We start from the raw sequence: 21,609 nt of genomic DNA on the forward strand, positions 1-21,609 counted from the left end.
TTCCAGGAAGTACTGCTTAGTGGTGCGTGTGAGGGCCGCCATGACACAGGGGCTACCTGAAGGAACCCAGCGTGCAGTGGAAACATTTGTCTTCTACCCACCTGGCGAAGGGAGTATGTTAAAAGGATTGGAGAATGGTCTGAGATACCTCTCGGTCGCACTGTGACCTCCTCCAGTCCCTTTAGTGCATCTGCAGACAACAGGAAATAGTCGATGCACGTATGACAGGCGTGTACTGGGGAGTAGAAAGTGAAGTTTGTCTCTAGAGGGTGCCTGAACCTCCATCCATCTGTGAGGCCCAGGGCCTCCACTAAACCAAGAAGTCGTCGCCCACCCCGCGGTTCCGTCCTAGGAGGGGATCTATCTAGGGCTCCATCAATGATGTCATTAAAGTCGCCCCCTATCAGGAGTGTCGCAGCAGGTAGCGCAAGGAGAAATGTCTTAAGAGCTGTATGAGCTTGCGCATGGAGTGCAGGGGGTACATACACAGACACCAGGTTAAACATCTTTCCTTCCCATTGACAGGTTAACGCTGCAAATCGGCCCTGGTCATCAACCCGTGTCTGGTGCACCAAAAGGGGAATTTTTTTTCTAATGAGTATCCCAGTCCCTCTTGAACCTGATGAGAACTCAGCATGGGCCACCATCCTGTAGCCCCATCTGTGCATCGCTTGGGTTGCAGACCCCACCAGGTGTGTCTCTTGTAGGAATACAACCGCCGGGCCACAGCGTTTCAGATACTGCAGCAGAAGACCCCTCTTTACCTTGTCCCCCAAACCACGCACATTCCAGGTAAGCAGAGTAAGGGCCGGAAGAGGAGCCTGTAACTCCTGTGCTTTGATCAGTCAGTATCGGCAGGAAAGCAAGTCACATTCCATATTGCAAATATCCCGCAAAGCTAACATAATGTAATATAAAGCTGTCCTGTAGTGAAAGATACTGGCTAACAAAAGTACAACCTTTAGAAAAACAATAGGAACAACCGAATCCGTTGCAACCATACCCTTCCCACCCAAAAAACCGTCCCCCCTCCCTGCCTCCCTGCTCGGCGAACTCAAAACTGCCCGCCACCCCAACACAGCAGAGCGCTCTTTCCCACCCATAGTTGCAATACTTGCGATCAGGGGAAAGAGTCCTATGAGTCGACAGCCAGTTCGGAGTCCTTCAGGCTCCCCCAGCCCAGAACAACAAAGCCGCCGAGGAGACAAAATAGATGCTGCTACACAATGCAAAGGAGTCATTATAGTGTTGTCTCGTTCACTCCTCCTCCGGGGTAAAGTCTTGTCGGGTATCCGGGCCTGGATTATCTGGTGAGTCTTCTCCTTCCCGGCAGCGGTGCGGTTTAGGTCGTCGATCTTTTCTGTTCGCGGGACGCCATCCCTCTAGCCAGTCCTGCGCTGCCTCTGGCGTATCAAAAAACCAGGTCTGTCCATTATCCATCACTCTCAGCTTCGCGGGGAAATGCATTGAATAGGGCACCTCCTGTGCCCGGAGTCGTTTCTTTACCTCGAAGAAGCTCCGTCGCCTCCTGGAGACAGCCGCTGTGTAGTCCGGGAAGAAGGCGATGGTCGAGTTCTGAACCCGGATGGGGGGGATGGGGGGTGGGGGGGGGGGGGGGGGGATTCTTGCCGCCTGGAGAATGGCATCTCGGTCCCTGAAGTTAAAGTGGCGAGCCAGGACAGGTCTCGGAGGAGCCCCCGGCTTAGGCCTTCCTCCCAGGACCCGGTGGGCATGCTCCACGGAGAAGAAATGGGAGAGGCCCTTCGGCTGTAGCCTGGTTTTGATCAGGTCTTCAACGTAGAGATCCATAGCTTGGGACACCTCCGATTCAGGAATGCCTATAATACGAATGTTATTGCGTCTTGCGCTCCCTTCCTGGTCGTCCAGTTTCTCCATAAGCATCTTATTGTCCTTTTCGAGACGGGCCATTGACATTTGCAGGTCCGCAGTGTCCTGGACCAGAGATTTGGACACTATCTCCACCTCCTTCACCCTGTCCGCCATTTTGTGGAGGTCTGCACGCAGTAACAAAACGTCAGTTGAGATCATGCCAACCGTCGCCTGGACGTTTATCAGTGCTCTCATGACGTCCTCTAGGGTGATCTTCTTCCCTCCATCGGCCTCCTGTGACTTAGGCCGTGGTGGCGTAGTACTGGGTCCCTTGTCGTAAGCATACTTGTCTAGCTTACTCTGGACGGTCTGATTTCTGGGCCCTCTGCCCGCCATCTTGGCACAGGGGCAAGTATGTGTCGTAGTCACCAGAGGGATGACGATCGGAGCCGGTGTAGACGGTCCTGGCGTTGATAATGTGCGCGCCTCCGCGTATCACGCCCTCGTCTCAGACTGCAGGATCAATAGGGTCCCCGGCTTTGCAGGCCCTACAGGGCCGCTGGCAGCTCGACGACGGTTCCAATGGCTGTGGGCATCCGCGGGGAACCGGAACCGCTCATTTGGATGCCGCTCGTATTCCAATGCAGGGGGATCCCCTCAGCGGACTCCTGTAATGCGGATTATTGTGCGGATAGTAGGTTAAGGGCTGTTACGACTCCAGAGCTCCGAGACTATGCGGCCATCGTCTTCGACCGGTAGCCGCGCCCCCAACTTACACTTTTTTGATAGTTTGCCTTTTTGCTATTCACAAGTGTGGAGTCTCTGCACATAAAAAGATAGGACAGTCCTATTGTTTTGTGTGGCGAGACGATACACTCGTAAAGATACTACTTGTAAATCCCCATATGAATAGCAAACAATCATAACCTTCCTCATAGGTATAAGTTTGCCTTTGTGAACCAGGCCGTATATAGGTTACTTTGATTTTTTTATATCACCAAATCATATTCACTTTTGAATTTGGTGGAGTTCAAATCTGTTACCTTCTCAGATTATAAATGCTGACTGTAGGGTGAGTTCCTTCCTGCCTAGCAACAAATGTTTACCAGAACTTTTTTTATAGCACTGTTAGACCTGTCTGCCCTCTGGGTAGCCCCTCCTATTAATTATTTATTTTTTCCCCTTTTTGCCCCTCAAACCTTTTTATATTTTTATGTCCACTGGATTTTTGAGATATTGACCTAGGGGTTAGGTGCTCTTTTTGCCCTCATAGTCGTTTTTCTGAGGCCTAGGTGCCTGTCCCTGACTAGAAAGTATGGGTCACGCAAAATGGTGGTCAATAACTGCCATAACTGCCACATCAGAGACTTGACCCATAGGGTAGAATAGGAACATTCCAGAACCTTCTGGTCCCTTCTGGACCTCCTAGGTCAGCCTATATAAGGCGGAATGTTGGGCAGCCATTTTAGAAGGTGCCAGGGTGTGAGGCATCTTTGAGGAGCTGACTGGAGCGCAGACTGCTGCAAATAGGGAAGGGAGATCCTGTCAGGGTAGATGGTCCTTTAAGATCTGCTGCCCGAGCTGAGAATCTGCCTCCCTTACTGCTGATCTGGCCCAGCTGAGATAAGCTCTCATGAGGCAGATTTCATTGTCACGAGCCCAAGTGAGAACGGCAGCGGTGAGCACGACCTGGGTACTCTGCCTGGTTGAGCATGAGAAGAAGGAGCTGAGGTGTTTCCCCTCTTCAGTCAACCCACAACGTCTAGATTGTTAGGGGGACTGTATCGCGGTAACCCTATTCACTCACCCACGTTCCCGGGTTCTGATGAATACCGGGAGGTCGTCCTGTCATTGAGCCTGGGAACATTTAATTTCCCCCCCCCCCCCCCCCCCCCCCGCCTCCTCCTCTCGAAGAACTGTGGCACCGTTTGGTAATCGAGGAGATCTGGCCATCCACTGAAGTCCGGTGGAGGAGGGGGCGCTGCCGAGGGAAGTGTTCCGCCGGCTGCGCAAGTCAGGAAGCTGGTGAGGTCTCTTCCCTGAGGTGGGCGGTGCCGCACTGCAGTGTTCCTTCTTTCGCGCACACTCCGTGAGGCGGGGCTGTTTGTAAGCGTCTTCTCGGCGGCGCAGGACTGGTGAGAGAAAAAAGGCTCGGCTCCACCCGGCGGGCGACACCCCAGGTCCGAAGACCGTCCGACGAGCGAAGGGAGGCTCCCTTCTCAGTTGGCACACCGGATCACGAGCGGAGGGGGGCTCGCCGCTGTAGGAGCTGGTAAAAGGCCTGTATTTTCCCCCAGGGGTCTGTGGTGAGATCGAGGACTCCCGGCGGCAGTGAGAGGACAAAGATGGTTACCTCACTCCACAAGTAAGCTGGGGGAGTGGGGCTCTGGAGGGACACTGCTGCAGTAAATTTGCTAACGGGTCAACTGAGGAATCCGGGTGAAGAGGGAAGAGTTGTCAGGGGTTCGTGGTAAATCCAAGAAACTCTACCTTAGTGGCAGAAGGCTGGCCAAGCATAAGACGGTCCTTGAAACCTCAAACCAGTAACCAGGGAACCGTGTGTTATCTGTACATGGTCAGAGTCCTGGCACTGACTAACTATCCTTTTGCTCCACTAGGATTCACTGGAACTCATTCTGACAGTAACACTGCCTGTACCAAATCTGCCAAAAAGAGCATGTGTGTGTATTGTAATGTTAAGTCAAGGCACTAACTTGTTTCACTAGACAGGAAGAGGTTAGAGAATTTTGTAGAGAACTACAGGGTGTCTTATTAGAAACCTTAGCGCTGAGTGAGATTGCTAGGATCAGTTTTGGGGGGAGAAAACTTATCATCAAATACAATGCAATGTTAAGTTTTCTGGTTATTGATGTAACTAAACCAATGGAGAAACCTGTGATTTAAATAAAAGATTGACAAAATTAGTGTGATAAAGTAATAGAGAAAACAAAGTATTTTTATAAAGCGGCAATTATTTTCCTAAAAAAAGACTTGGTGTAGTGTCCTTTTTGAGTGGATGGTTGTTATGTTACTTTGGAGTTAAGCCTTGTTACTTAGTGCCTAGCTACCCTATGTGACTTGGAGACCCCAGGTCCAACAAGCACACATTGTCATCAGCAACAAGAATTACAAAAATAAATTAACCTTGGACCCTCATTTTTCATTACAGTTTGTTAAACCCTTTGATCAACGCTTCCTTTTCTCTTTTTTTGCAGTAAGGAATCTCCTACCAACCTTGCCTCAAAAGTTGACCAGTTGGAGAGTCTGCTGAAGTTACTGCAATATGATCTCAAGAAGGTAAACTGCATACACACTCTGTGGCATGATCAGTAAATAGAGCGATTCTAGTCCTGGCGCACGACAGTGCTAGGATGATGTGCCCTTCGTAACTAGAACACATTGTTTAAGGAAGTACATTATTGTAACACAAACTCTTTCGAGCATACAGGACACCATCCCAACAAATAAGTGGAGAAGTAGCCCTATCGTTTGACAAATCTTTCATCAAAAAACAATGTGCAGAGCGCACTCCATTGTCACTATCCTAATATGTCCTCTCTCTGACCTTGTTGGTGACCTGCCGCTCATTGTTGCTATGCTATTGTTGTTGCCTGATATTTAGATGTTATTCATGTTCGTGGCCTTAAAGTAAGTGTGGATTACGGTAAATATATACAAATGGTTTGAAATTAAAGCGTTGTTTCTAACCTTACTAACTCTAAAATATTCCTGTAAGCAATGTGAATTACTACTTTGTTTTCCAAGTCGTGGTTTTACCCAAGAAGGCAGTGAAATGCCCTCCCTTCTAAACATTACCCAGTGCATGCTCCACAGTGTCTGAGAATCGGGCAGAATACCCCAGTATGAATTTATAATGCGTGGGATTCTGCAATTCCAGTATTAAAAAAAAAAAAAAACCTGCATATCATTTCTTTAAGTATGTCTTTTGGAAAGAGCCTAACTGACCACAGCTGTGTCCACTTTAGCTTCAGAAGAACCACGACCAACCACCACCCCAAACAGGTCCCTCGCAGAAACTGGAGCAAGATCACCACTGACCAGCTCACCACCTCCCTCAGCCGGAACTCCCCCGCCAGCACAACGGACCCCAACGAAGCAGCCAACAACCTCACACAGTGGATCACCGACTGCGCAGATGAACTCGCACCACTAAAGACCCCCCCAGCAGACCCGGCAGCAAGAAAGCCTCATGGTTCACCGACGAACTCAAGAACTCCAAGAAAAACTACCGCACCCTCGAGAAGGCCTGGCGCATCGACCAGACCACAGACAACATGACTGCCCTCAAGGACGCCACCCGCAATCACCACCAGCTAATCCGTACCACCAAGATGTCAGCGCTCAAGGAATGACTGGACAACAACGCCCACAACAGCAAGGAACTCTTCAGCATTGTCAAAGAGCTCTCCAACCCCAGTGCCAGAAACGACATCGCTCCCTCGCAAGACCTGCGATTCGCTCGCCTCATTCTTCCACCGCAAGATCGCCGAAATGCACAGCAGCTTCGGCGAACCAACCACGCACCCCACCACCGAACCAACCCCCCCCCCCACCAGCACCCTCGGCGCCTGGTCAGCACCGAAGACACCATCAGCACGATGAACACCATCCACTCCGGATCCCCTACTGACCCCTGCCCCACCACGTTTTCAACAAGGCTGACTCCACCATCGCACCCAAACTCCGGGACATCAACACCTCCTTCAACACTGCCACCTTCCCGGAGAGCTGGTAGCACGCCGAGATCAGCACCCTCCTGAAAAAAACAACAGCTGACCCCTCCGACCTCAAGAACTTCTGCCCCATCTCGCTCCTCCCGTTTCCGGCCAAGGTCATCGAGAAGACAGTCAACAGACAGCTTGCCGCCTTCCTCGAGACGAATGGATCCCTCGATTAGTCACAGTCCGGGTTCCGAGCCAACCACAGCACCGAGACCGCCCTCATCGCAACCACAGACAACATCAGATCCCTGCTCGACAACGGGGAAACGGCGGCCCTCATCCTCCTGGACCTCTCCGCAGCATTCGACACCGTCTGCCACCGCACCCTAGTGCAGCGCCTCAGCAACACGGAATCCAAGAAAAGGCACTGGAATGGATCATCTTTCTCGCCGGAAGAACCCAGAGAATCTGCCTCCCCCCGTTCAGTTCAGAGGCCACCAAAGTCACCTGCGGCGTACCACAAGGATCATCACTCAGCCCCACTCTCTTCAACATCTACATGAGCCCCCTCGCAGCCATCGCACGCCAACACAACCTCAACATTATCACCTACGCCGACGACACCCAGCTGATCCTCTCCCTCACCAACGACCCTGCCACCGCCAGAACCAGCCTACACGAAGGGATGAAAGATGTCGCCGACTGGATGAAGAACAGCCGCCTGAAAATGAACTCAGACAAGACGGAAGTCCTCATCCTGGGTTCATCACCCACCGCCTGGGATGACTCCTGGTGGCCCCCGCCCTGGGCACCACTCCCAAGCCAACGGACCACGCACGCAACCTGGGCTTCATCCTGGACTCCTCCCTCTCGATGACTAGACAAGTCAATACCCTGCGCATGCTCAGTAAGATCTTACGATGGATCCCCACCGATACCAGGAAGACGGTCACCCAGGCACTCGTCACCAGCCGACTGGACTACGGAAACACCCTCTACGCCGGAATCACAGCCAAACTTCAGAAAAGACTCCAACGCATCCAGAACGCCTCCGCACGTCTCATCCTGGACATCCCCCGACACAGCCACATCTCCGGCCACCTGAGAGACCTGCACTGGATCCCCGTCAGCAAGAGGATCACGTTCAGACTCCTCACCCACGCACACAAAGCTCTTCACGACCTGGGCCCCAAGTACCTCAACAACCGACTGACCTTCTACACGCCCACCCGCCTGCTACGATCGACCAACCTTGCCCTCGCCACCGTTCCACGCATCCGCAGAGCCACCGCCGGAGGAAGATCCTTCTCCTACCTGGCAGCCAAGTCATGGAACTCCCTCCCCACCCACCTTCGGCGAACCCAGGACCATCTCGCCTTCAGGAAGCAACTCAAGACCTGGCTTTTCGAGCAGTAAACGGACCCCTCCCCCCACCGCCTTGAGACCCGCCCGGGTGAGTAGCGCGCTTTACAAATGCTATGATTGATTGATTGATATTACTGTTATCAAATGTGATAACTCATTGCCATAAACACAGCAACAGTCGATAGCAAAACTGGTTCCCCGCTGTTGTGATGTCATGAAGGTATTCCAGGCCAGGCCCTCTGAGCTGTTTGCTTTGAACTACAAAAGGAATGAAGGCAGGAAAAGTGTGTGTGTGTGGTGGGGAGGGGCTGGGAGGGGGGGGAGTAGGTTGGTCAAGGACGGCAGGTAAGGTATTTTTCCGTTTTTTCTCTCCTTTCAGTGTGAAAATAATAGTGTTTTGGGGGAGGGGGGGCAGAGATTAGTGTGTCAGTCAAATGTCGGTCCTCGAGTTCTGACCTTCTACAATTCAGAGTAACTGCAAAGCCGTTGCTTAGAGCTTTCTGGTGGCACCCACGAGAGAGGAGTGCAGCTCATTAAACTGGAGTGTTCGAGGCATATGAGCTGCAGATCGTACACTTTTGCAATAGATCGCCACCTGGTGTTGGGCTCGGATGATTGCAGGTTGTTGTCTTCTTGGAAGAAGTATTTGTAGTCACGAGATAGGTGACTCCTCCCTTGGACAATACTGCGCATGGTCATCGACTCCATCCTCAGATTGTTTTTTTTCCGCCACTGCGTTCGGATGAAAGTTTTCCGCTCCGGCTAAAAAAGACTTTTTCAGCAACTTCGACGCGTGAAACTTTATATAAACATTTTCGACATTGAATAGACTTTTCCACATCACCAGCTACATTCCGGTGCGTCGACGCGGGCCGTGGGCCTATCGGCGCCGTACGGCCTACGCCTCATGGACAGAACTCCATTCAAGAGATGCCCGTTATGTCGAGCAAAATTCCCTCATAGCGACCATCACGAGGTCTGCAACCTCTGTCTATCGCCGGGACACGACAAATCGACCTGCACAGCCTGTGCCTCCTTCCGATCGAAGAAGACTATTCGGGATCGGAGGGCTCGTCGACACGAGATGAGGAGATCAGCGCCAGCACCGGAGGCCATCTTTGAGGAGGAGATCGTCTGAGACGACGTCTCCGGAGGCGAGGATCCACTCGAAGATATCTCAGAGGACGAGGCTCCATTCGTCGCCGAGGAAGACTCGCTTGATTTCCAGATCATATCGGGGGCAGAGGACTCAGACGACTCTATTCCATCTCGGCAGCCCGTGAGTACTCTTGCCCCTGCACAACATGCACTACCCAAGCCAAAGGCAGCGGTCGGCACTCCGCCCATTGGGCCCAGTCAAGACCGAAATCTACCCTCAGACGCCCCGCCTTCGGGCTCGGCTCTGAGGAAAAAGACTACGCCTTCCGGTGCCTCGGCACCGACGAAACCACATGCGCCAATTCCACCTCCTCCATTGGCACTGAAACATCCTCCCACAACGAAGAACTCTTCGACACCGAAGCCAAGACGCCCTTCGGTGCCCAAAGACAAAGATCCTTCGGCACCCAAACCAAAAGACACATCGGTGCCGAAGCCAAAAACTGTACCGGATCTGAAAGCTTCGACTCCGAAACCTTCCTGTTCAAAATAAAGATGGAAAGCCAGAGTCCGGAGCCGCAGGGCCAACAAGAACTGTCTCCACGCTGAAATCTCCAACATCAGTACCAAAGACTCCAAGGCCTGATGCAGAGACACCTAAACCCTCTAACATGCCTACCAAGCCGAAACCCCTTCGGCACCGAAAAATTTGCCACAGGACTCGATAACTCCTCCTAAAGCAAAAAACACAAAACAACCCCTATCGGCACCGAAAAAATAGACGCCGAAGAAGATTGTAGAGGAGGAAGAACTGTTTAGACCAGATCCTAAAGAAAGAAAGGTTCATATCAATCCAAAAACTGAACATGTGGAAGCAATTCCTTACAAGAAGAGACCAGCAGACACACCACTTCTACCTGTGGTTCCTGCCAAAAAGAAGGATTGTGCAACTTCTCCAATGCACCCTTCCTCTCCTTCACCTTCTTCCTCTCCTATCCCTCGTTATATTGAACCTATAGCTTCTCCTTTTCAATCTCCTGCATCATCACACCACACTGACGAGGAGTATGATCTAGGTGGGGGGAATGACGTACCAGAGCCACATGCAAACCCTTTAGATGAAGAAGTCAATCCAGAATATCCTAAGGATGACGACATATATGGTTTTTCACCACACAATGTGCCAGACATTCCTGATCCTCAGTACTACCCAACAAAACCTTCCCCTCCAGAAGATAGTATTGGGTTTAATCATCTATTAAATAGAGCTGCCCTTTACCATGGGGTTCCAATGCACTCTGATGCCATTTTGAGGATTTTTTTACTGGATACATTTGAGCAGTCACAAAGGTCTACGCAAATACTACCCATGATCAAAGGAGTCATTAAACATGCTCCAGAAATATTTAAAGACCCGGTACGATGTAGGGTGTTAAATCCAAGAATAGAAAAGAAGTATAGACCAGCACCATCTGATCCAGTCTATATTAAGAGACATCTGCCACTAGACTCTTTGGTAGAGTCTAATGCACGTAAAAGAGCCAATTCCCAGACCTCTGGTGACACGCCCCCGCCTGACAAAGAATCTGAAGTTATTGATGCGTCAGGGAAACGGATTGCTGCGCAGGAAATAAACATATGGCGCATAGCAAACACACAAGCCTTACTCTCAAGCTATGACAGGGCTCACTGCGACCAATTAGAAAAACTAATGGAGCACCTTGCGATCAATACAAAGATCAGGCAGCGGAGCTCTTACAAGAAGGCAGATTAATATCCAATGCCTCAATTAAATGTGCACTAGATGTAGCTGACACAGTATCCAGAGCAGTCAATACTAGTGTTATACTCAGACGTCATGCGTGGTTACGCATTTCAGGTTTTAAACCAGAGGTACAGACTACCATCTTGAACCAGCCCTTCAATCAGAAACAGTTGTTCGGGCTGGAAGTAGACAACACACTAGAAAAGATGAAGAAAGACACAGATACAGCTAAGTCTATGGGTGCATTACAATCCACACAGACTAGAAGTTCTTTTTGCCGCTCCTTTTATAGAGGAGGCTCCAAGCAGATCGGCACAGATACAACATCATCTTTTAAGACGCACACACAGACCTCCTCTAACAAAGGCTATTTTGGAGGAGGATACAGAGGCAACAATAATAAGGGAAGAGGTAGAGGTAATAACAACCGCTCCTCTTCCACTCCCAATCAGTGACTTCCCTCTGCCTCCCCTACAGCATTCCACTTCTGTGGGGGGAAGATTATCACAGTTCCTACCTGTCTGGAATTCCATCACAACAGACAGATGGATAAGACAAATTATCCAACATGGCTACTGTCTAGAACTCACAGCAACCCCCCCAAACATACCACCCAGGCAGCGTCCAATGTCCACAGAGCATATAACTCTGCTTCTACAGGAGGCTATAGCACTTCTACAAAAGGATGCTATTCAAGTAGTTCCTTTAGAGGAACGGGGAACAGGAGTTTACTCCCTGTACTTCCTAATTCCCACGAAGGACGGGACACTAAGACCAATTCTCGACTCCCCACTACTACAACAGGGAGACTTTCTTTCAACACTAGACCTAAAGGATGCCTATTTTTATGTTCCTATACATCCTGCGCACAGGAAGTATCTAAGGTTTGTCATAAAAGGACAGCACTATCAGTTCAAAGTCCTGCCATTCGGGGTCACAACAGTACCACAAGTGTTTACAAAGTGCTTAGCAGTAGTAGCAGCACATCTCAGAAGACAACGGATACATGTCTTCCCTTACCTCGACGATTGGCTCATAAAAGCAAAATCGTTCAACCAGTGTGTCCAACACACAAAACAAACAATTCAGACATTGCACGACTTAGGGTTTACAATAAACTACACCAAGTCGCACCTAGAGCCTTCGCACCTTTATCAGTATCTAGGAGCTACCATAGACACATCTACAGCTCTGGCGTATCCCAGTCAAGCCAGGATACAGAGCATTCAGACCTTAGTCTCCCTTTTTCAACACCAGCAGTCTCTCCAAGCCAGAGTGTTCATGAGACTGATGGGCATGATGGCGTCTTGCATCTTTATAGTTCCTCACGCAAGACTGCAAATACACCCATTACAAGAATGTCTAGCACAGCAGTGGAATCAGGCTCAAGGTCAGCTCACAGACCTGGTGTTTGTAGCCAGCCGTACATATCGCTCTCTGAAATGGGGAACACCAAAAACTTGACAAAGGGACGTCTGTTCCTAGAACCTATTCCACAGATTCCACTGTTTTCCTACAACGCACCAAAACTATGGAACACCCTACCACTAGCCATGAGGAGAGAACACAACCTCCTCACCTTCCGAAAACAATTAAAAACCTGGCTTTTCCCTTAAATTTCCTTCTTCCTTGCCGCATCCCTCCCTCTCTGGAATACATGGTCTTGTCAGCGCTGGGATGCCCTAGGGTAGCTATGCGCTCTACAAATCCCTACTCAACTCAACTCAGATAGTGCTCACGACAGCTGCATCCCTCACAGGATGGGGAGCCCATCTCTTGCATTATACCACACAAAGCCAATGGAACAACCAACAAAAACAGTTCCATATCAACCATCTAGAGCTGCTAGCAATTTCCCTAGCACTCAAAACGTTTCAGGTACAAGTACGAAACAAAGCTGTCCTAATCCGGACAGACAATATGACAGCCATGTATTATATACAAAAACACTCTCTCTGCAACTGTCCCAGCTTGCACAGAACATTTGGAGATGGGCCATTCCTCAAAACATATACCTGACAGTAGAACACCTTCCAGGAATTCACAATCCGATAGCAGATCTGTTGAGTCGTCAGTCACAACAGATTCACGAATGGGAGATACACCCACAAGTTCTTCAACCATTCTTCCAAATGTGGGGGCATCCACAGATAGATCTGTTTGCCACCCACGAAAATGCAAAATGCCCAACCTTCGCCGACAGGTTTCCACACCCACGGTCGGAAGGGAATGCGATATGGAATGAACTGGTCAGGCAGATTTGCGTGCGCTTTTCCGCCTCTTCCACTCATTCCACTAGTAGTTCGCAAGCTCAGACAACAGTCTCTCAAACTATTACTAGTGGCTGCCACATGGGCACGTCGGCCATGGTTCACCACACTACTAGATCTCTCACTGGTTCCACATCAAATATTGCGGCTCACGCCATCCCTGTTAACACAGAACCATGGAGAAATAAGACACCCAGAACCAAGCCAACTGAATTTGGCAATCTGGCTCCTGAAGTCTTAGAGTTTGGTTACTTAAACCTAACACCAGACTGTATGAACATAATTAAAGAAGCTAGAAGACCCACTACCAGAGCATGTTATGCCGCTAAGTGGAAAAGATTTTCAATATATTGTAACAATAATCACATTGATCCACTGGATGTTTCCATCCAAAATATTATTTGCTACCTTCTACACCTACAAAGGTCCAATTTGGCTTATTCTTCCATACGCCTGCATTTGGCAGCAATTGCAGCCTATTTACAGAATAGGCAACATCTATCTCTCTTTAGAGTACCTGCAATCAAAGCATTTATGGAAGGATTAAAACGAATAATCCCACCTAGGTTACCACCTGCTCCAGTATGGAACCTAAACGTGGTCCTTACAAGACTTATGGGACCCCCTTTCGAGCCTTTACACAAGTGTGAATTGCAATTCCTAACATGAAAAACTGCTTTCCTTGTTGCCATCACCTCTCTCAGATGAGTGAATGAAATACAAGCATTCACAATACAAGAACCATTTTTTCAGATACATCCTAACAAAATGGTTCTTAGGCCCAATCCTAAATTCCTGCCAAAAGTTATTACTCCTTTTTACCTTAACCAATCAGTAGAGCTACCAGTGTTTTTCCAAAAACCAGACTCTGTTGCAGAAAGGGCTTTACACACCTTAGATATTAGAAGAGCTCTGCCATACTACACAGACAGGACTAAATCCTTCAGAAAGACAAAACAACTATTTGTATCTTTCTCTCCCCCACACAAGGGCAATCCCATTTCTAAAGGAGGAATTACCAGATGGATTGTAAAGTGTATACAAATATGCTATCAAAAAGCTAAACGTACACTAACGGTTCCTCCTAGAGCGCACTCCACTCGCAAACTAGGAGCCTCTATCGCTTTCTTAGGAAATATACCACTAGAGGACATATGCAAGGCAGCAACATGGTCTACAATACACACCTTCACTAAACACTATTGTGTTGATGTGCAAGCCAAGCAGCAAGCTGCAGTAGGCCAAGCTGTCCTTAGAACACTATTTCAGTATGCTGCAACGGATACAAGCGACCACCGCTAGGGGAGACACTGCTGCACAATCGTTGCAAAAGTGTACGATCTGCAGCTCATATGCCTCGAACGGAAAATGCTTCTTACTAGTATGCATCTGTTCTTGGCATGTAGAGCTGCAGAGTCGTACACGCCCTCCCTCCTCCCCGGGACTTGTATCCGTTCCAGTACTCATCTTACTTAGATGCACACGCATGGACATCCTTTTTTCTTTACTTCTACTAACTCCATCATTTCCCATCATGGCGAAAAACTATCTAAGGATGGAGCTGATGCCCATGCGCAGTATTGTCCAAGGGAGGAGTCCCCTATCTCGTGACTACAAAGACTTCTTCCAAGAAGACAACAACCTGCAATCATCCGAGCCCAACACCAGGTGGCGATCTATTGCAAAAGTGTACGACTCTGCAGCTCTACATGCCAAGAACAGATGCATACTGGTAAGTAGCATCTTCCTTTTTAAAAAAAAAAGTATTTGTGTCTCAGGTAAAAGTGCAACTATCTTGCTATTTCTTTTTGTATGGACGTCAGTGCTGAAATTTGCAGCATTTAAGTCAGAGCCTGTCTCTTTTTAGAACAAGTTTGTGCAGTTTGACTTGAAGGAGCGCTGGATCAGTTAATAAGCTCATCTGACTGACTGCTCCCTTACCTGCTACGGATCACAATGAGGTGCATCGTGAGCTAGTTTTGTAGAGTAATCATACATTTCCGAATGCACTGGCATTTCGAAAAACCTAGGACTGTGATGTTTCCGGTCATCCCAATCCTAGGTTTTTCGAAATGCCACCCTGGGTGTATTTTCCTTCGCTGGGCTTTGCGAAGACCCGTAGGATTGCAGTAGTCTTGGACTGATTGCAGACAAGCTACTCACTCAGTGAGGGTGCCGTGTCCTCTTTGTTCTGAGGAATTCTCAACTTTGGTACATTCATTTATTGTTGCCACAGTGCAGTGAGAAAAGGAGAGAGTTTGGAGGAGAACGTTTGGTATGTGTGAAGTTAGGTCTTCCAGTTCAAATTCTACTCAGTTGGAAATTTGCTCCCTAAAGTGAGGTTTGATTTTCTTTAAGAAATACAGAATGCAGGGGATTTTAAATTTTAGTATAGTTAAAGCCTACAGGAAAATATTCTTGCTGATCGAGTCTGTACAATGGTCCGAAGAACCCGTTGCAGTTTTTTCAATCCATTTTTATTTCCGTCCTCTAGGAAAAGGAAGATAAAGCCAATCTCCAAGCTGAGGTTCAACAACTGCGAGAAGACAACCTGCGGCTGCAGGAGGAGTCGCAGAACGCCTCCGCCAAGCTGAAGAAATTTACAGAATGGGTTTTCAACACCATTGATATGAACTGAGACTACGGATTTCCACTCAAAGGGAAAGGAAAGCCGGAAAACCTGCTATAAATAGCTCTCTGGTCATAGCTTTAATTCCACCATGACCATCAACTTAAAAGAAGTTTCCGAGGCAGATCCTGTTTTCATACTTCTGGTGACCCCGTTTACATAGGCACAGCACACACATCCAGAGCACGCGCACAGCGGGCTCCCCGTTTTGTAGAAAAGGGAAAAAACTAAAAATATCAAAAACGAGAGACGTCAAATAAAAATATGAGTTCTAAAATGTGAATGTCTTTTTTGCACATATTTCTAGGTTATGTATAAAATGTATGAAGTGGCGCAGAATCCCTCTAGCCATTTCTGTTGACTCCGGTTTAACCCTTTCCAGTCTGCTCCAGGCAGTCTACATTTCTATGCTTCTTTTGAGCATCGTTAATTGGGGAATGAAAACTGTCGCAACTGGGAGTTTTGTTTTGTGCTGCTTTTTTCAGTGTTTTCAAGGACAGGCTAATCATGCAGAAATTACGAGGCGTTGTGCACTTACGCAGCAGTGAAAGCTGCCTCTGAAATATTGAGTCTGCAGTCCCTCGTTAACATACATTTGACTTAAACACATATATATGTTTTTAGTTGATGTGTGAATTGTGTAGTACATGGCTACGAAACATTGTGGACAAGTAAATCATTTGTTATGGACTTATTTTTGGATTTATTATCAGTGCAACTGTGGGACTGTGCGAAACACAATACATACAAATGTTCCCCAACTAACTGCATTACTTTAAAGTTATTTTAAGTAGCAAAATCACACAATTTGGCTGGTACAGCATTTTTATCCGAATAGAGCAGATTTTTTAAATTTTTTACCTTGAAAGTCACATGGCCTTCTGTATCAGCATTGGTGGAATTTCAATCAAACAGAAAAAAAATTCCACACTCAACCAGCTCATGCGGAGAAAAGGCTTGGAAAGCCAAGGCGTCAAACTCTACCTGCAACCTGTTTTCGGCTCCAAATTAGTGGTTTGTCGACCACAATTGAAATTTAATGTCCTTGCTCTTTTCACCCCATCAGTGTAGATGGGATAAAACAGCCCTTTCGACCCTCTCTTCCACTGCAGGTTGTGTTCTTTTTCTACAACTTCTTGCATAAGTCATCGACAATACCGCTTGCACATATGGTTATTGGAGTGTCCATTTTGGTCTATATTTCAGATTGGTGCTTTAATGGTGGCCCCTGCATTTGGCACAACTAGTTTCAGTGGTATAAAATGACAACTGTTTCCTTGCCAAATTTAATTCTGCATTTCTAGCTTGCCGTAACTGCTGCTTACTCTTTTTTGTGCATCCCAAGACAGAGCCTTTTTTGGCTGTTATTCTTTAATTACCTCTCAATTTAGAGTATTTTAGTGTGTGGTTAACAATGTTGATTGCGTAAATAGCCCAAGCATTAAGTATCAAGTTAACGCGTCGACCCCCTTCCTTTGACTTCTGCACCTTCAACCCACATGTTTTACACTCCTTTTGCGTCCTACGCTTGTCACAACAGGGCCAGTTACATCTTCTACCACTACTTGGATCCAGAATCAATCACAGTGCGAACTACAGCCGGGTTCGTTTTTCTTGTTGCTGTTGATTCACTCTCTTTGAAATTAATGGCTACTTGGAGTTCTGGCGATATATTTTCAATACTGTGTACCATTGAAAATAATTTTCCCTGTGTTCTAGGCTTTTAGTATTTCTACTTCATAAAAGAAAACAGTAAGCACACAGCCTCTAACACTGTTTTAAATTTCTTTTTCAAGTTAATTTTTGGGGCGTTAATTTAAACGTTTGCATTGCTTTTATTTTCGCTGTTATTTTACACAAATCCCTGGTATAATTTAAAAGAAACTGACTTAACGTTAACATTTTTAGGCTTGTATTTGAAGTGATGATAGACGTTTACATGTTACTCGCAGTCCCCTTTATCCCATATGAGGATGCTAATTTTAAAAGGAATATCCCAGAGTTCTTAGTTGTAACCAGCATTGTTTAAGTACAAAGATATTTGCATCTTGCGTGGAATTTTCACAGCCATTTCACTGCCCCTATAATATCACCTATTCTGTGATATTGAAAAGCGGGCACCACCGAACACAACAATTTTGACACAATTGCAGGATGCGCTGTGGTCGGTTCAGCTAAACAAACATATATTTACCAATTAGAATAACGAGAGGCTGGCATGGAGCAGTACTGTCACTGGCAACTGAGCATGAAAAACAGTCTGCTACTCAGGGATGTTAAGAAGGTAAATAAAGCATATCCCTATTTTTATAGACTGAACTTGAAGCAATAGCAATCTCCATTTTCATCTGCAAAGCATGGAATGTGCATACTGGCCGCCGTGCGTCGCCTGGTTTACTGTACATATCTGGCCCTTGGCAGTGGTCGTCAACTGCTGCAGGGTTTAGGGCTTACCATGTGCTTGCAAAGTCATACGTGGAGCAAATTCTATTTTAGAAGTCGTACAACCCTACACAATCATTGCTGTTATAGAAATACAGCCTATGCCAGGATTCACTCGTGAGCCCTTTAAACTGTTGACACGTTGGGTAATATCAGTTGTGGGATATTCAGTGTGCTCTTGCCCTTCGTGACGTAGCACAGCCTGAAGTTTCTTCATTGCTGGGTGGAGATTCAGAAGCAAGAATGTATCAAGTGCGTCAGTCTTTTCCTTTTGGAAAACTTCTTAATTTGTAGTTCAGATACATAGCAGGTCCAGCAAGAGCAATAGAATTATTTTTTGACCCTTCGTGTTAGCATTTCAGACTCCACTTACCTTTGTGGAACTAAAGATTGTAAATACGCATTTCTAATATGAAACCAGAATTTGTTACATAGTGCCACAGATGGAGAAATACCTATATTTTTGGTACTGAGACCTATATTAGTGGCATTGCTACTAATTGCATTGTTTCTGATGCAACCATAATTTAAGCCTTGACAATAGCAGTCCTGACAGCAACCCTGCAACACTTCCCTGCCATACACCACTGATAACATTTGACATTCAACAGCTCTCATTGACTTCTTTTAGTTATGTATTTAATTTCATAATGTTTATCTCCCAACTTGAAACACTAGTTCCCAACACTTACTTCTCAACTTAAATGTTCATAGTGAAGGTAACTTTATTGGTACGTCCAGCCCTCTTCCCTTACTTGTCAGATCATCGGTAACAGCAACTTATCAGACTGGAGCACTCTTTCACTGCCACAAAAGGAGTTAAAATAGAAGTTTTGCATCCCACCCAATTATATAGCAACCAGTATTTAATTTTCACACGGCACGAGCAGAACCTTTTTCCAAGATGTTGACTCCTTCCTCAGCACTTGGTCTTGCTATGTACTTAAATTTCCATTCAGGCCCACCTGGCTTTTAGTCCATCAACTTTTCCCCCTCAGTTCTTGAGACCCACACACGTCACTGGCTTTAAATATTGCTGAAACGTTGCTTTAATTTCACTTGAACTAGTATGCATAGAAGGTCGAGGCGAAAAGCATGTTGTCAAAACTTTCCAACGATGCAACTCTGGGACCACAAGGTTCCCATCCATTGATATGTATATGTCCTTGGTTACTTTGCCACCCAGCATTTCTTGTTACATAGGAGCAACACTGGGTAAGTAGAAAGACTATGTTTTCTCAGGCAACACACCTAGGAAACGTGTTCTGGCAAGACCAGAACTACAGAACTTTATCTGAAGTGCTTGTGAGTCAGGTCTAAGTCCACACCTTTGTTGCCTGAAGGTCAAACACCTGCAGGAGCCTACTCTGCCGTCCTCTGCAGACACGTAGTATCAACTCGTGGATGGTGATCATGAGTCTGATGCAAGTTATGGCAGAATGAACTAAAAGATCATGCCTTTTGGGTCCCCAAAGTGGCAGTGGCACAGTCTGCTCGCGTTCTACTTTACTGCCAAGAATCACTTGCCCCTCATTCCCGTAGGAAATTTTGCATCAAGCGTTTTCCTTTCTCTCTCGTACAAAATAGCCTCACAAAGGTTTGCTTTCTATTGCTTCAGCTTGCATCAAAAGATCTAGCCTGGGGTTTTGGTCCAGCTGCTTCTGGGGCCCAATCCGCTGCTTATTATTCATCATTGATGAAAACATTCTAGACCACCCAAGCCATAGAGAACTACTCACATCCTCTGCTACGTGTTCCTACGCTCCTTATTTGGCTCCCCTTGTCCCAGTATCGTTGAGGGTGCTGCCTTAGCGAAGGCCACCAACACTGGTTATACCAGTTATTCTTTGGTCTGCCCTGCAAGACCTTACCTTGTGTAGCAGAACCATACAAGCCAACTATTTTTGTAGTTGAACTTGTGGCCCATCCTGCTGGGCACAAAGACTGTGAAGAGGGGTTTCAGGGTTATCAGCTTTTGACGGTCTAAGCCTTCAGGCCTTGGTCAGACATCCTGTTGCGGTAGGGCTTGAAGCCTAAAGACTCCCAGGACTGTACAGGTCTGTTAAGTCTAGGAAAGCCGTCATTGTGCATACAAGGATGATCTGCTTGAAGAACTCAAAATATTTGAGAAGCCTTTTACTGCCTTCAGCTTGGCTATATAGCTAGATGTCTGATAAATGTGTGTAGCTCTTAAGCTTCCTATTGTGCTGCCAGTAGGGTGGGCACCTCTCAGTAGTAGTATTATATGGTGTTACAATCCATGTTGCTTGGATGTTTGGGAGGAAAGGTTTCAGAATGCAGCCCTGTATTATCTCTGGGGCAATGCATAAACTGTAGTAGTGCAACCTCTGGAAGATGTCTTCCATCTTCTGTGTTCTCCTTTTATTCAGAAAATCACAAGTACTTTTCTGCAGGCGACTGACAAGGTTTCTTATTCTATGCAACCCAACTTTTTTTCTGCTCATTGAGACCATTTGTCCATGGCTGTCCTGACAAGACAATATGGGCTTCCGACGAGAAGGCTTGACTCTTGTTATCCTACTTATCCCTAATGCGGGAAGAGGCTAAGTTCATGGTTTTACTATTCAGTTTTACTAAGCTAGTTGCAGGTACTTTCAAGGCTATAGCCCCACCACAAAGCAAGACTGACTAACAAGTGAGCTAGGTCGAAAGAAATTAACACTGAAGGAAATCCTTCACATAATAAATCATTCCTCGTCAGGAAAAGTCTCTGAGGATAGCCAGGCTCATAGATGTTCAGACAGAACATAAACTCCTCTCTCTGGTCTTTCGGGGTTTCAAACTTCTCCCTTCTACATTTACATCTCCCTTGTCTTCGTGTCCTACGTTGGTTGGCTAGATCCAGGTGCTCCTCAGGTTTGCATTTGGAGCCTCTCTGATTTCTGCATGGTTTTAACCCTGTCATGAGTCTGCTTTATGTCTCTAGCCTCTGACAGGTCCTCTCTAGTATCTTCAGTGCATCCAGGTTTTTAGTGAGGTGCTGTACCACCCCCCTGTTCTTCCAGACCCAGGAGATGCTCCTGTCCTACTGCAGTGTCAAGCTGCCAAGCAGACCATCTCATTAGGCTAATATGCACCTCTCATGAGCAGGAATTGCACAAAGCTGTTATTGACTACTTCTTCAAATGCAGTAGCTTAATGGATCACTTTATTTTGCCTCAGGACCATAATGCCATACCCTGTGGATGAGCAGAGCGGACCCCTTAATGAAGGATGCGTCCCTCAAGGCACAACAGCTCCCTATATGCGCACTCATCTTTACAGGTTTCCGCAGAAGTTTAACTCGCCCCGCTTGACCTATTCCTTTCCCTGGGGCCCCCAACTACCCAGACTGTATAAACTTTAGTAGTACCAGTAGCAGAGATTGGTCCTCTGTCTTACTTTGCCAGCAGTGCAGCTGACTACAAGGTTCTTGTGCTGCTTCTGTTGTCATTTATGACTCTGAAAGCTTCCTTAAGGATTGTTCATGCAGCCAGATGTTTTTCTAAAAGCACGTGGCTCAGATGC

The 21,609-nt window shown here is 47.1% G+C and overlaps 1 protein-coding gene across 4 annotated transcripts in view; it reads left to right on the plus strand.

Annotated features, from left to right (window-relative positions):
- Positions 1 to 21,609, plus strand: part of SIPA1L1 (signal induced proliferation associated 1 like 1) — an 847,070-nt gene that overhangs the window by 823,924 nt on the left and 1,537 nt on the right. For 3 of the 4 annotated variants that reach the window (XM_086937054.1, XM_086937056.1, XM_086937057.1), the window contains 2 exons: positions 5,046 to 5,127; positions 15,505 to 15,916. In XM_086937054.1, the coding sequence (XP_086793180.1) occupies positions 5,046 to 5,127; positions 15,505 to 15,648 (226 nt within the window). In that variant the 3' untranslated portion in view covers positions 15,649 to 15,916. Of the gene's footprint in view, positions 1 to 5,045; positions 5,128 to 15,504 lie in introns of all 4 variants that reach the window. The other variant, XM_086937055.1, reaches the window with a different exon arrangement.

Source organism: Lissotriton vulgaris, chromosome 9 (genome assembly GCF_964263255.1).
Source record: "Lissotriton vulgaris chromosome 9, aLisVul1.2, whole genome shotgun sequence".
NCBI classification, from domain to species: Eukaryota; Metazoa; Chordata; class Amphibia; order Caudata; family Salamandridae; genus Lissotriton; species Lissotriton vulgaris.